At 41.3% G+C, this 14,362-nt stretch overlaps 1 protein-coding gene across 3 annotated transcripts in view; it reads left to right on the top strand.

Moving 5' to 3' along the window:
- The window catches only part of DNAH9 (dynein axonemal heavy chain 9), a 367,496-nt gene that overhangs the window by 219,032 nt on the left and 134,102 nt on the right, over window positions 1-14,362 (top strand). For all 3 annotated transcript variants that reach the window (XM_024564675.4, XM_053910525.2, XM_053910526.1), the window contains exons 42-43: window positions 6,875-7,036; window positions 11,322-11,518. In XM_024564675.4, coding sequence (XP_024420443.2) covers window positions 6,875-7,036; window positions 11,322-11,518 — 359 coding nt within the window. The remainder of the gene's footprint in view (window positions 1-6,874; window positions 7,037-11,321; window positions 11,519-14,362) is intronic.

Raw genomic sequence — 14,362 nt, 5'->3', positions numbered from 1 at the left:
GAACTTCCCTCTCAGGACCGCCTTTGCTGTGTCCCATAAGTTTTGGGTTGTTGTGAGTTCATTTTCGCTTGTTCACAGAAACGTTTTTCCTTAAACTCATTTCTTCCTTAAACTCATTCTTGACCCATTCATTGTTTAATAGCATGCTATTCAATCTCCATGATTTTCAGTGTTTTGGGTTTTTTCCTTTGGGGTTGGTTTCTAGTTTCAGTCCCTTGTGGCCAGAGAAAATACTTGATATGATTTCAATTGTCTTAAATTTGTTGAGGCTTGCTTTGTGTCCCATCATGTGGTCTATCTTTGAAAATATTCCATGTACACTTGAAAAGAATGTATAATTTGCTTCTTTGGGATGAGAAGGTCTATATATATCAGTTAAGTCTATTTCCTCTAGGGTATTGTTCAGTGACACAATATCCTTCTTGATATTTTGTTTGGAAGATCTGTCCAGTTTTGACAGTGGGGTGTTAAAATCCCCTATTATAAATGTTTTGCTGTCAGTATCTTTCTTGAGGTCCTCCAAGGTTTTCTTTATGTATTTGGCTGCTCCTATGTTGGGTGCATATATATTTACAATGTTTATGTCTTCTTGGTGGATTCTTCCTTTGAGTATTATGAAGTGACCTTCTGGGTCTCTCTTTATGGCCCTTCTTTTGCAGTCTATTTTGTCTGATATGAGTATTGCTACCCCGGCTTTTTTTGTCATATCTGTTTGCTTGGAAAATTTGTCTCCAGCCCTTCACTTTCAGTCTGTGTAGGTCTTTTGTCCTGAGGTGGGTCTCTTGTAGGCAGCATCTGTGTGGGTCATGTTTTCTTATCCATTCAGCTATTCTATGTCTTTTGATTGGAGTATTTAATCCATTTACGTTTAAGGTTATTATCAATAGGTAGTTATTCATTGCTATTTTTTCCTACCTGTTTTCCTCTCTCTTTCTCTTTTCCTTCCTTTCCTTAAAGCAGTCCCTTTAGCATCTCTTGCAGAGCTGGTTTGGTGGAGGTATATTCTTTTAGACTTCTTTTGTCTGGGAAACTCTTTATTTGGCCTTGTATCTTGATTGAGAGCCTTGCTGGGTAAAGTAGCCTTGGTTGCAGGCTTGTGGTTCTCATTACTTGGAGTATTTTTTGCCATACTCTTCTGGCTTGGAGTGTTTCCATTGAGAAGTCAGTTGCTAACCTTATTGGGGCTCCCTTGTATGTTACTTCCTTTTTCTCCCTTGCTGCCTTTAAGATCCTCTCTTTGTCTTGGAATTTTGCCATTTTAATTATGATGTGTCTTACAGTGGGCCTCTTTGGGTTCCTCTTGCTTGGGACTCTCTGTGTTTCCTGGATTTGTGTGACTTTTTCTCTCATCAGTTTATGGAAGTTTTCCATCATTACTTTTTCAAGCAGGTTTTCTATCCCTTGCTCTTCCTCTCCTTCTGGTATTCCTATTATATGGATATTATTTTGTTTCATGTTGTCCTGCATTTCTCTTAATCCCTCTTCATTCTTTCTGAGCCTCTTTTCTTTTTCTTGCTCATTCTGGGTGTTTTTTTCTACCTTGTCCTCCAGTTAGCTGATCCGATCCTCTGCTTCATCGAACCTGCTTTTCCTTCTAACTGTGTTCTTCAGTTCAGTAATTGTATTCTTCATTTCCTCTTGGCCCTTGTTGATAGTTTCTATTTCCTTTTTCATGTTGATATAGTTTGCAGTGAGTTCATTGTAGTTTCCCTGTAGTTTCTGGTAATTCTCTGTGAGCTCAGTGAGCTTCATGATAACCATTGCTCTGAACTCAGTATCTAATAGTTGACTTGCCTCTATTTCAGTTAGCATTCTTTCTGGGCTTCCTCCTTTCCTTTCATTTGGGGATTGTTTCTTTGTCTTCCCATTGTTCGCGAGACTCTTCTTGTTAGCCTCTGCTTCTTAAATTGATCTGTTCTGACTCCCTGGGTTTATGGTATGAACTTCTATGGTAGAATGCCAGTCGGATTCAGTGGTGCTATCTCCTTAATCTCCTGAGCTCGCTGGTCTTGGGCTGTCGTTTATCTTGGCTCTCTGTATGTCTTTGGGTTTTTATTGTTGTTGGGTGTTTCTTTGATGGGTCCTTCCCTCAAGCTGATTAATTGAAGGCCACTCTGTCCACCACATCTTGTATTCTCTTGTGCAGATGTGGACAGTTTGTGTTGAAGCTGATTCTTCTGTGTGTACAAGGTTTTGAGGCTTCTCTCTTGCTCTTGTTCTGTTGTTTGTTCTGAGTAATTTCTCCACTATTTGGTTGTATTTCCAGATCAGTCCTGGATTGAGGTTAGTGTGGCTTCCACTCCCTTCTTCACCTTCTTCCGTTGTTATCTGTTTGTGGTTCCTTTGTTGGTGGGTTTCCTCTTCCAGGAGGTGTACTGGTGTTCACCGCTCCCACCTTGCAAGTTCCCTGGAGTAGCAAAATGAAATTTGTCTCACTGTCTCAGTTATTAGGATGACCCCTGTTTGGGTCTAACTCTGGTCTTTTCAGAGCTCCATGTTTTATTGTCTCACCTGTGGGAAAAGGAGAAAAAAAAAAAGAAAAGGGAAGGAAGGAAAAAGGAATAGAAAAGGAAAGGAAGGAAGGAAGGAAGGAAGGAAGGAAGGAAGGAAGGAAGGAAGGAAGGAAAAAAAAGATTGGAGGAAAGAAAAGAAGAAGGAATTTTAACAAAAATTGAAATAAAAATAAATAAAAGAAGGCAAGAAGAAGGAATAAAAAAGTAAAGGAAGGAAGGAAGGAGGAATAAAAAAAGAAAGAAAGACAGAAAGGAAGAAGGAATTAAAAAAAAAAGAAGTCTTCTGCTGGCTTTAAACTCGTCAGGTCAGTTCTGCTGGTCTTCCTGTCTGTGAAACTGGAGGGGGTGGGTAGAGGGATTGGTTTCACTTTTCTCCTTTGCTGAGCCACACTCTTCACTGTTGTCCAGCCTCCAGTCCAGTTCCTCAGGGTCCTTCTGCTCCCCCCTAGGCCTTTAGTCCACCAGTTGTGCTTTCCTTGAGGTGCACCAATTAGGGGCAACTCATACTCCACCTTCTTGTTCTTTCCTGTCCTAGATGCTAGGGACTCTCGGTGCTCCTTCAGGGTAGTTCATCCCCCTACTGAGTCAAGTCTTTCCAGGGACTGCAGTCTCCCGTAGCCCTGCAGCTCCCTTCTGCTAGGCATTCTGTCTTCCTCCTAGAGAGTGAGTAGGCCCTGCAGGGCTGTGCACAGAGGCTAGGTGGGAGGTGTTCAGTCCCTGGTGCTTCAGGCATGGTCGCCCATGGGCAGCCAGGGTCAGGGTGTGCACCCACCAGGGGCTTCAGGTATGGGCGCCCAAGCTACTGATCAGGGTATGCACCGACCCCGGGCTTTGGGCCTGTGCGCCCGGGCAGCTGGGCTGATAATCAGGGTGTGCACAGACCTGGGCTTCAGGTGTGTGCTGGGGCTACTTATCCAGTGTTCACAGTCCAGGGGCTGAGGGATTGGGGTCGCAAGAGGCCATGGCTGCTTTGGAGAATTCTCTAAATATCCACTGAGTGCCTGTATTTTCTCTTTTTCCTTTCAAGAAAATCCTCCTATTCAAGACCCCTGCTCCAAACAAGCACCTGGCCTCACACAGCCCAGCCTGGCTCTCTCCCAAGAATCTTGCAGCAGACACTGCTGCCCTGGCCGCGAGCTTCAGCCGCCCTGGTCCCCGAGCTGGTCCCAGGGACCTTATTGTCCTTAAGCACTCTTCTTACCATCTGATTTTTCAATGTCCTCTACAATTTTTGGTCTCTGATCTTCATATATGCTAGAATACCATTGGCTGTTCGCTCTGTTCCTCAGATCAGCTAGGAGTTTCACTGGTGCCGAGGGGAAGTGGACTCTGCTCCCACCTATCTCGCCGCCATGTTCCGTCGGTCTGTATTTTTATTCTTTATGTTTTTTCGTTTAGTATACTATTCATCCTTTTACTTTTCATCTAATGATTACCAAGTCCACCATTTTATCCTTTTTTCCTTTATAAAAAGTAATTTTATCAATTACCATACAATACAAGGATCTTACAACAATTTGCCTCCCTTCAATTTTTATGCTAGTTATTTATTTTAATTCAATGTGCATTGAAAACCCATAACACACTAATATTTTTGTCTTAGTCAATATTTATTTAGATTTACTCACACATTCCTCTTTCTATTGATTTTATTCTTGCTGCATTTCTGGTTTTACTAGATTAAAAATGCATTTATTTCTTATTTTAAAAGAATTTTGGAAAGGGATTCCCTTCCAACCAATTCTCAGTTAGCAGCAATTTTTTTTCTCCAGCACTTTGAAGGTGTTATTCCATTGTCTTCTGGTTTCCATTGTTTCTATTGAGAAATTATCTCTAAGTCTTACTGTTCTTTTGAGAGTCTATGAGTCTATGGGAAAAAAAAGTTTCTTTCTTCACTTGTCCAATTCTAAAATTTTTTTTCTGTCTTTGATTTTCAAAAATTTCACTATTATGCCTAACGTGTCTAGGAGGTATTTTTTATATTTATCCTGCTTAGTGTTTGTAGCATTTTTGAATCTGGTTTAATGTCCTTTTTTCAGTTTTGGAGATATTAGAGCTGCTATTTCTTTAAATATTGCTCCTGCTTCTCTCCTACTTTTGGTATTCCAATACACATGGAGACCTTTTCACTGTGTCTCATGTGCTTCATATGCTATGCTATTTTCCTTGGTAATTTTTCTTTCTTCTTTTTTTTCCTGTTTGTTATTGAGTCTGAATATTTTGTGCTGATCCCTCTGTTCACCAATTCTCTTTTCAACTGTGTCTATTCTTTGTTAACCCCATTTGATAATTTCTCAACTTCAATAACTGTAATATGGGGATAATTTTTGATTTGACAATTTCCATTTGATTTATTTTTAAAGGTTTTGGCACTATGCTGAGGTTCTTTACCTGGTAATCTAATTTCTTGGTCATATTAATTACAGTTTTGATAAGGTTTGTGCCTGGTAATTACAATACCTAGATCTTCTGTAGGTCAGTTTTTTCTTGGTTTTGGTCATACCTCCTGGTATTCCCAGACATTAAGAGCTCTAAAGTGTGCAGATAACTTGAGGATTTAGATGATTTTTTTTCCTTCAGAAATTACATACTTATGCTTCTGTCAAGCAGTTACCAGGGATTGACGAGGTTGAAGCTGGGCTTGAGTTCCTGTGAGGCCTGAATTACTTCTTCACATGCACTCCTAGTGTATAACCACTTGACAGAGTCCTTAGGGGTTTTAGCTATGACCTCTTTCTTGGTAATCCCTGACCTCCAGTTTCCATCCTTTCTACCCCATGAGATGAGAAAGCTTTTCAGTATCCTAACCTCTCACTTGTCTCTTTCTCTGCAGTTTCTGAACCTGTAAGCCATTGCTTGTGAAATGGCAAATGCCTCAAGAAGATAAATAACACCAAAGTCAGGGTTGATCTCGCTTCTTCCTCTTCTCTCATATCCAAGCCCCTCATGTCTGCTCACTCGATTACTTTCTAATGCCTCTAAAAAGATAAACTTATAATTTTCCTATTTTTTGTAGTTGATCTCAGTGGGTTGGTCTGTGATCAGCTATTCTGCCATTACCAAAGCAGAAATACTGATGGAGGTTCTTGCAGTGTTCTAGTAGTTAATGGATTCAATGTTAGTCCATTCACTCCTTCAACAAGCATCCACTGAGAATCTAGTATATGCCAGGCACTATGCTAGGTGCTAGTAAGAAAATTATTAAAACAAAGCATATCCAAAATGAAATCTCTCCATTTCTCTACCTTTGAGACACTCGCCATAACCTGGAAGAGGCAAACCTGAACAAAGAAAAAATAATTTTAGAACCTAATAATTCTCTTATAAATAGATATTTATACATAAAGGGTTACGTGGGCCACATGAGGGAAGTGATGTTGGACAGGAAAGAAGTTGTCATGGAGGACTTCAACCAAGGATGCCAATTGATCTAGAGCTTGAAATATGAGCAGAGCAAACAAACAAACAAAAAAAGAGACACGAAGCACAGAAAGTAATTGAGCTTTGTGAAACTGAAATCTAGATTTTATGGGATGTGGTGGTCAGAGTGATCTTGAGAAAGCAGACTGGTAATCATATTATAACCAGACCTTTATACTATGCTGTTGAATCTGAGCATTATTCTGCTGGTAACAACAAACAATTAAGTGACCACTTTTTCTCTAAGACAAGAAAGAAAATGATGAAGGCAAACACAGGAATGAGTGAGATTTAAGTCATAGGACTTATTGAAGTTGCTCAGGGGCTCCAATCTTGGTGGTCTTTATTTTTCAATGAAAAAGAAAGCTAAGACATTGGCTAATCTGAAGAGAGATGTGACAGAAATTTGAAAAAACAGTAAATACGTGGAATAATCCCTATGTTAGACAGGAAGGAGAACCTCCTAGAGATGAACAAATGTATTGGTGACCTGCAAAGTTTAGCTATATGCATTCCAGCCCTTTGTCCTCATTTGGATTTCACATAAGCACTTGTGGCTTAGACTAGTTTTCAAAATGGCACTTAAGGAATTGGAATACAGCAGAGAAGCCGCATCTTTCCTCAGTGTGGTGATTTGGAAAGTAACAGTTAAAATTCCAGGCTCTAAGATCCCGCAAACTGATTTGAATACCTTTTGGTTCTGAACTAAGGCCATGCACTATGCGATTGGGCATACTTCCTGTCTTTCTGAATCCCAGTTTCCAAATTATACAAAGTGGATATAATAAAAATGACTTTGTGGGATGGTCATGGTGGTTAAATGAGCTTTGTCTGGCAAAACATCTAGTCCAGTAACTGTCACATAACTGACCTCAATACATTGTAGCTGTCATAGTTTTAAGTTGTTATTCATGTTACTTTTTTGTCTGTTCTCCTTGAAGGGCATTCTCTTCTCCTCAGTGGACTGTATAAAGTCCACACAAGACCTAGTAAAGCTCTATCTGCATGAAGCAAATCGTGTTTATCGGGATAAGCTGGTGGACGAAAAGGACTCTGATCTTTTTGATAAAATTCAGATAGAAGTGGTGAAGAAAATTTTTGATGTGAGTATTGCCCTGAGAATTTTTTTACATTTGAAAAATAGTGATGACTATGCAGACAATAACCAAAATGATAAATATCTAGTCCATAAATTGGAGAAAGTCAGAGATTACATAAGGAAAGAAAACTCTATCTTTATTTTGCTGAGGTGAAAAATGCTGGGACAAGAAGAGGCAAATCAATCACGGAATCTCAATGTTGAGAAGGACTGCAGACATCAGCCAATCCAAGTTTGCACAACTTCCCTCAGTGGCCTTTCCCGGATGAGTCATCCCAGTTGATGTACCAGCATCCTCGGAAAGGCCCAGTCTCATCTTCCCCAAAGCAGCCACTTTGGAATTGCAAATGACTGAAAATTTAGAACAACTTTGAAATTTGGGGACTTTGGAACAATTTTAAAGACTGAATATTGATTCTAATAATGATCTAAAATGTATTTCCCTGCCTCCTAATCCTAGGTCTATAAGACAAACCTTCAAATATTTTAAGGCCATTTATCTCACCCTTCCTAGGGCTTCTCTTCAAGCCAAATAGTCTCTGTTCTTGTAGCCATTACTGACATGGCTTGTTTTCAAACCCATAGTAATTTGACATCATCTTGGTTATTCTCCCATTGCTTTCTCCTCTTAAATCAGGGTGCTTGACTTTCACCCCAGCCCCAACTGGTGTCTGACTGAAAGCAAGGTCATCATTCCTCTTTGCTTATACACTATAGCTTTGTTACTCTGTTTTCCAAAATGTGTCCTGCTAAATAGTTATATAAAAATATACTCCTTTGAAAAAATGTATCTGAGATTTTTCAAGTTGAGAAACCACTTCGTATCATATTCCTTTCTTAGAAATTCAGTGCATTCAACACAATGAAGCCCTGAACATCTTGAATGGTCCTGATTCATATACCATTTCCCAAACATGTTGGACCCTATACCTCTTTCCCTCCATCAAAGCTATTAATAATTTTCAGACCGATTAGTTCATAGAATATACCTTGGAAACAGTGATACATTATCACATCCTAAGATCACATAACATTTCTTAGTGTCAAAATCACCCCACAACTAACACTGAGCCTTTTGTTGAACAAAGCCCCATATTTTTCACACATACTGCTTGTCTGTCCTCTCTTGAACTTAGAAATAATCAAATCTCATATTTAAATGTATCCTGTTGTCCCTATGTTCACCTCATTAGGTTTAGCTCTCCACATGTTTTCCTGATAAGATCCTGGGTCTATCTCTGAAGATGGTTACTGCCCACCCCAACTTACAGGACAGCTTTATGAATCTTTGCACAGCACTTTTTTAAAAAATATTTATTTATTTATTTATTTATTTATTTATTTATTTATTTTAGACACAGGGAAGGGAGGGAGAAAGAGAGGGAGAGAAACACCAATGTGTGGTTGCCTTTCCCACGCCCTCTACTGGGGACCTGACGAAGCCCACAACCCAGGCATGTGCCCTGACTGGGAATCGAATCTGCGACCCTTTGACTCACAGCCTGGTGCTTAATCCACTGAGCGATACCAGCCAGGGCTGCACAGCATTTTAAAGACTGTGCAGGGCTGCACAGTCTTTCCTTTCCTAGTTCAAACACTCTGAATTCCTCCACTTATCCCATCATTTTTATAAGGTCCAATGTTCAGCACTCTCATACGTTAGATACTCCTATCTGAGCACTGTAGAATTTGCCAATGTATTTCTTCGTGGTCAGCTCTACAAATGAGCCTTTACTGTCTCTTTATATTGGTCTAAGCCAGCACTTTGGCGTGACAACACTCCGTGCCTGAGACAGAGGTTTCTGTGTGGGTCTGGACCCTGAGGGCACATATTTTTGATCATAGACCCAGACACAATTATTGCTGCTGTTATCCTCCCCCAACAGCATTTGTTGGGTTTGGGGGGTTTGGGGCATTAGTGCACATTTTTATTTCAGCACAAACAGCATTTATACCTTCCTTTTCAAATGAATTTTATCCTTTTTTCACTGTTAGAATCTCTGTAAAAATAAGCATTAATTTCAGTCTTACTGCAAATACAGGGTCATAATTATGAATAAACACTGTCACAGCATAAACTCAGTGAAGAAATCTTGCTGTTACCTAACAATGGAATTTTTGGAAGTTGAACTCTAATATTTGGCTTTACTGAAAATACAATCATTTCATTCTTGATTTTTATTACTGTGAAAGCAAAATTCTTGATCTTTTTCTCCTTTTAGGGATCAGGAATAGAATGACTCACTCTATCTCGTTACTGTACCATGGGTAAGACATCACCACCCCATCCACTGCTGGAGCCCACATGCCTAGGAAGGCATGCCCTGGAGCCACTCCTTAAACAGAGCTCATGCTGGGGGATGATAACATACTCATACCTCTCGTCCTTGTCCAGCATCCTGATTGTGTGAAACTTCTCTTACAACCATCTTTTTGGCAAAATATGTGCATAGGTTGAGGGAAACCTGTACTGTGTATGGGTAGTATTGAGCCAAAATTAAAATTCCAAAGGCATTCCTTTCAACCTTTCAACCAGTTATGTGACAGGCTCACATAAACTAATCACTAAAATTCTGTGTCACAACAAAAGTATATTATATTTTTTGCCAATCTGACCATTAGGTATAATTTTGATGCATTCACACTGGACAGCTATGGTTGTGTTGGCTGTTGTCATTTTTTATTTGACAATCTAAGGGAAAAGAGTCACTATTAAGAAATCTTTGATTTACTGTGGGTTGGTTTTCTCTCTCCCATCTGTACAGCCTGGCTCTGATCACAAAATCGAAGATGTGGTCTGTTCATCAAGGTGTCTTTGTATTCCAGGCTTTTCAGCCTGCACTTTGGCTGTTCTTCTGCTAGATCGTTCGTGTAAATTGACTGCCATCAGGACTCATTCCCAGTGTATTAGCTCATTTTCAAACTGGGCAAATGGACTCCCACATCACTTTCCCGCATGTTCTTCTCAAGTAGCAAGAATGGCTCTCCTGCCTTACATTAAATCTTATCCAAATGTCTGGACATTTATTGTTACAGTAGAGCAAAACCAGAAGAGTTTAAGGGTTTTCTATGGCCCTGAAACTATCTTTAAAATATAATAACTCCTTGCTATTTAACTCTTTCCACTCGTTTCTTCTTACAATGAGGCAACATTCTTGGCTTCTCTATAGATATCACTGTCATCTTCACTTCCTTAGATTTGATGAATTTTGCCTCATGGGCTTATATGTGAGATACCACATTGAAGGCCCATCCTACAGTGCCCTTGTGTCCTGGGCAATGCCCCTGCTGGTGACCAGCATGCTGGTTACCTGTTTTCCAGGTGGACCTCCCAGTCTGAACTTTAGGAGAAAAGAATGGCAGTTGGGGACTATTGCTGGTGCTGATATAAATTTTACTTACATATTAGAAAACCTATTCCTTTTTGGACTTACTTCCTCTACAACTCTTCTTACTCTTGAAATCTCAAGTATTTGTGTTTTGATAAGTAATTCCTTTCTGAATCAAAAAATATTAGCCATGTCTTCAATACTTAGAGACTGGATTGGCGGTGAAGAGACACAGACTCCATATCTTTTAAGCTAAGTTGTGCTAGGTATTTATTAAACATGGTAAGGTTTGTCCTGGGGACAAGAGTTGACACACAAGGGGCCCAAATCTTTGTGGAAGTTTCATAGAGGGTTCTATTGCAAATGCTTTAGGATTATCAATGTCCTTATAAACAAAGCAGTCCCCTGAGAATGGCTGGTGGCATATTCTTCAGAAACTAATCCCTCTGTGCTGAGCTTATGGAGCTGGGGCTTGCTTCCTCTAGTGTGCATTATCACGGGAAACAGGAAGGATGCTTTATGACATTGCTGTGGATTGCAGACCAAGGCACTTTGGAATGGATGTTGGAGAGATGAGGCCATAGGGTGCATCATAATCTCCTTCCCTCAACACTGGTGAAAGAGACCCTGCTTAGAGAAATACCCAACATGTCCCCACCTACTCTGCTCAGAGATGGAACCCATTTCTGATGGTGCTTGTGAGAAGGGTACCTCCCACCTTCCACTACCCATTCTCAGACCAAAAGGAGTAACAGACACCATCCATGACTTTGTGGACACAATAAACAAGTGTTAAATACCCGTCTCTGTGGGCTTCTCGAGAGGGACAGTCTTGGGACCAGCACTGATTTCATTTGGGGTGAGTGTGTAGAGAAAAAAGGGAATTTAGGTGACTCTACTCTGTGGAATCAGAACTGAGATTTGATAAGGAGGGTGCTTGTCCCTATATCTCCTCACCAGGATATTGAAGAGACCATGGAGCAGACTCAAAGCCTGAACATGTTTTGCCACTTTGCAAACGGCATCGGTGAGCCCAAGTACATGCCTGTGCAATCATGGGAGCTATTGGCCCAGATAATGGTGGATGCCTTGGAGAGTCACAATGAAGTCAACACGGTGATGGACCTGGTTCTCTTTGAGGATGCCATGCGGCACATGTAAGTGCGCTTCTCTTGTTTTCTTTTCTCAGCTGCCCCATCTCCCCATTCTCTGGGGCCTCACTTGGGCATTTGAGGACATTTAGACAAAACTGGGGAACCAGCTACTGCTTCTTCTGTGGAGGTCAAGGTGGCAACTGGGAGAGCAGCAGCTGCTGCTCCTGCCACTGGCCCTAGGGGGCACCATAGAGCTGAATGCAGGCAGGACAGGATTTATTTCCTTGTCTGTCACTTACTGTCCCTGGGCTGCACCACAGTGACACCATGGGAAAATGTGAGATAACGAATGAAGCACCAGACAGCTCCAAACCTGCATCCCCACCCCATACTAGTCCTAGGACCAATTTTATAATAATGAGATTGGAGCTTTTTGTTTAAGAGCACAGGTATTTCCAAAGTTAAACATCCTCACAGGTGTCGTTGCTATCAAATGAATTGCTGATGTAGTCACCAAGCCTCCCAGATACTTTACATTCATGCCGGTGCTACCTATCCTGCTCTTTACATCCCTCATTCTGTGTCCCCTTCACCACCCCTCCCTGCGTGCCCATGTTCTTCCTCCCTGTCTCCTGATATTCACGGTCTTCAGCAGAAAAATCTACTCCATTTTCTACTCCTCTAAATTGTTCCTGCATCAACAAAGTCTTCCTGAAACCTGGCTGGCCCCCTAGTTGAGGAAGGCTGCTTTTTCTTTCCCATTCTAGGACCCCAGGGCCTAGAGAGAAGCATATTAAAAATGGTTTAAATATGCTCATTTCCTTTCATCCTTTACAAAGTCCAGGGTTTTTTGGGGGGGAGGGTTGAAGCACAAGTAATTGGACTTTCACTCTCATTGCCTCTTCTTGTTACTGTCATCTGCCAGCATCCAGTTCTGCACATCATTTACCAGTGACCTTGGTGTGAGGACTGTCCTTCTGTCCTCAGTCATACCTTTCTTCTCTCCTGGCACCTGTGCAACACCTTGTCTTTCTGTCCTCGGCCTCCGTAGCTGCAGTGTTCTTCCCTGCATCCCACCTCAGCCAGTCATTCGCAGTGCTGTCCTAGAACTTCCATCATCAGTAATGAGCCCACCTCCAAATCCTCCATGTCAAACATTTCACTCTCTAATATTTCCTCCCCTTCCATTCACCCATCTAGTTTTTATTCCAGATGTTCTTAAACTTTATCAACACTTCATTCCATGAAGAGAAATGAACTGTTTCCTTGAACTCTTTTACCCCTTAGTCTTTACTTTCCTGTACCACCACAGACTCAATCATCCCGGTGCAAGCTCCCTAACTTTCCTGTCATTGATTGCACCCATGTGAGAAAACCCCACCATTGTCATTAAACCCTACTGTCTTGTTGATCCACACCTGCCCCTAAGCATCTGAAGATTATTGAAGAACAATCCCCCACCATGTTGATTTGGTTTCCTTCAGATTTTCAGACACAAATATCACAGAGGCCCTCAACTTTGGAATCCTCCTCTACCACCCTTGCTGACTTCCCCACCCTCTGGTGGCTGCATCAGTTTTTCTTTTCGAGCTTTTAACACTCCTTCCCTCTATTCATTCACAGTTAATGAGCACAGCTCTTACTTCACTGAGATAAGGAAGCAACCAGGAGAGAATTTTCTCATCTCCCAGCCATCAAATCTAACAGCCTATCTGTATCCTACCTGCAACCCACACAAAAACTGACTTTCCTAACAGTGCAGTGACTGTTCATACATAAGCTTAGTTCTTCCAGCTGTGCACTAGATCCCATCTCCTCTCACCTTCTCGGTGACTCTGCTTCTCCCTGCAGTTTCCTCTCCTCTCCCATTCTTTCCCCTACTCTCTCTCTCTCTCTTTTCTTCTCACCTCATCATCATTGATTCATTAATTCCATGATCATATGCATTAATGTAAACATGCCATATTATCATTTATCCAAAAGGAATAGGATATTATTAATTCTACCATCCCTTCTCACCCACTTCCCAATTTCTCTCCTATTTACAACCAAACTCATCAAAAGGATTTACTTGTCACACCTTCCCATTTTTCATCCTCTTCTCAGTCTACTTATTACCACTCAAACAAGGAAACTCTTATGGATGTCACCAAAGACCTACCTCTTGCTAAATTCAGTTGTCACTGGTGGGTCCTGCCCTTATATTGCATGACTGCTCTGCTGCATTTGTCATGATTAACCACTCTATTTGTTTACATCCATCCATTCATCTGATGGATGTCTTAGTATGAATTCAGGGATCTTTGTTTTATTCACTACTAGATCCCCAATACCTAGGACAGTGTCCAGAACATAGCAGGTACTCAATACAAATTCTTAGCACATCACATGAGAATAAATGATGAGGATAGAGAGCGCTGGGGGGTGGCTGTGATTTGAAACGAAGTGGTCAGAAGGGCCTCGCTGAGAAGGCAGCATGTGGGGTGGCATGTAAGAGTTCCACTCACCAGAGAAGTCACTACAGGCCTGGTGCCTGTGCTTTGTGTACATCAGTTCATTTAGTCTTCACCAAAACCCTGAAGAAAGCAAGGCTGAACGTCACACACCCCAGAAATAGGCAGCAGGAACTAACACTCACGACACCAACTTTGGACTGTTTGCTCTCAGCCATCATGCTGTGGAGCTTCCTCATGTGCTTTTTGTCTTTCCCCTGGTCCAGTGTAAGCTCCTTGAGTACAGATATTGTGTCACTCACCACCGAATCCCTGGGACCTTAGACAGTGTCTGGCGCATAGTCGGTGCTCAGTGAATAATGGTTTTAAAGTGTCTGTTTACTAATGTTTAAGAGCTACCTAAGCCTGTGTCACAGTCAATGTGATTTCCAACATGGGTGATCAATGGGCTGGT

This window comes from Desmodus rotundus, chromosome 9 (genome assembly GCF_022682495.2).
Source record: "Desmodus rotundus isolate HL8 chromosome 9, HLdesRot8A.1, whole genome shotgun sequence".
NCBI classification, from domain to species: Eukaryota; Metazoa; Chordata; class Mammalia; order Chiroptera; family Phyllostomidae; genus Desmodus; species Desmodus rotundus.
The sequence above is the reverse complement of the archived record's forward strand: the minus strand, read 5'-3'. Positions and strand labels throughout refer to the sequence as shown.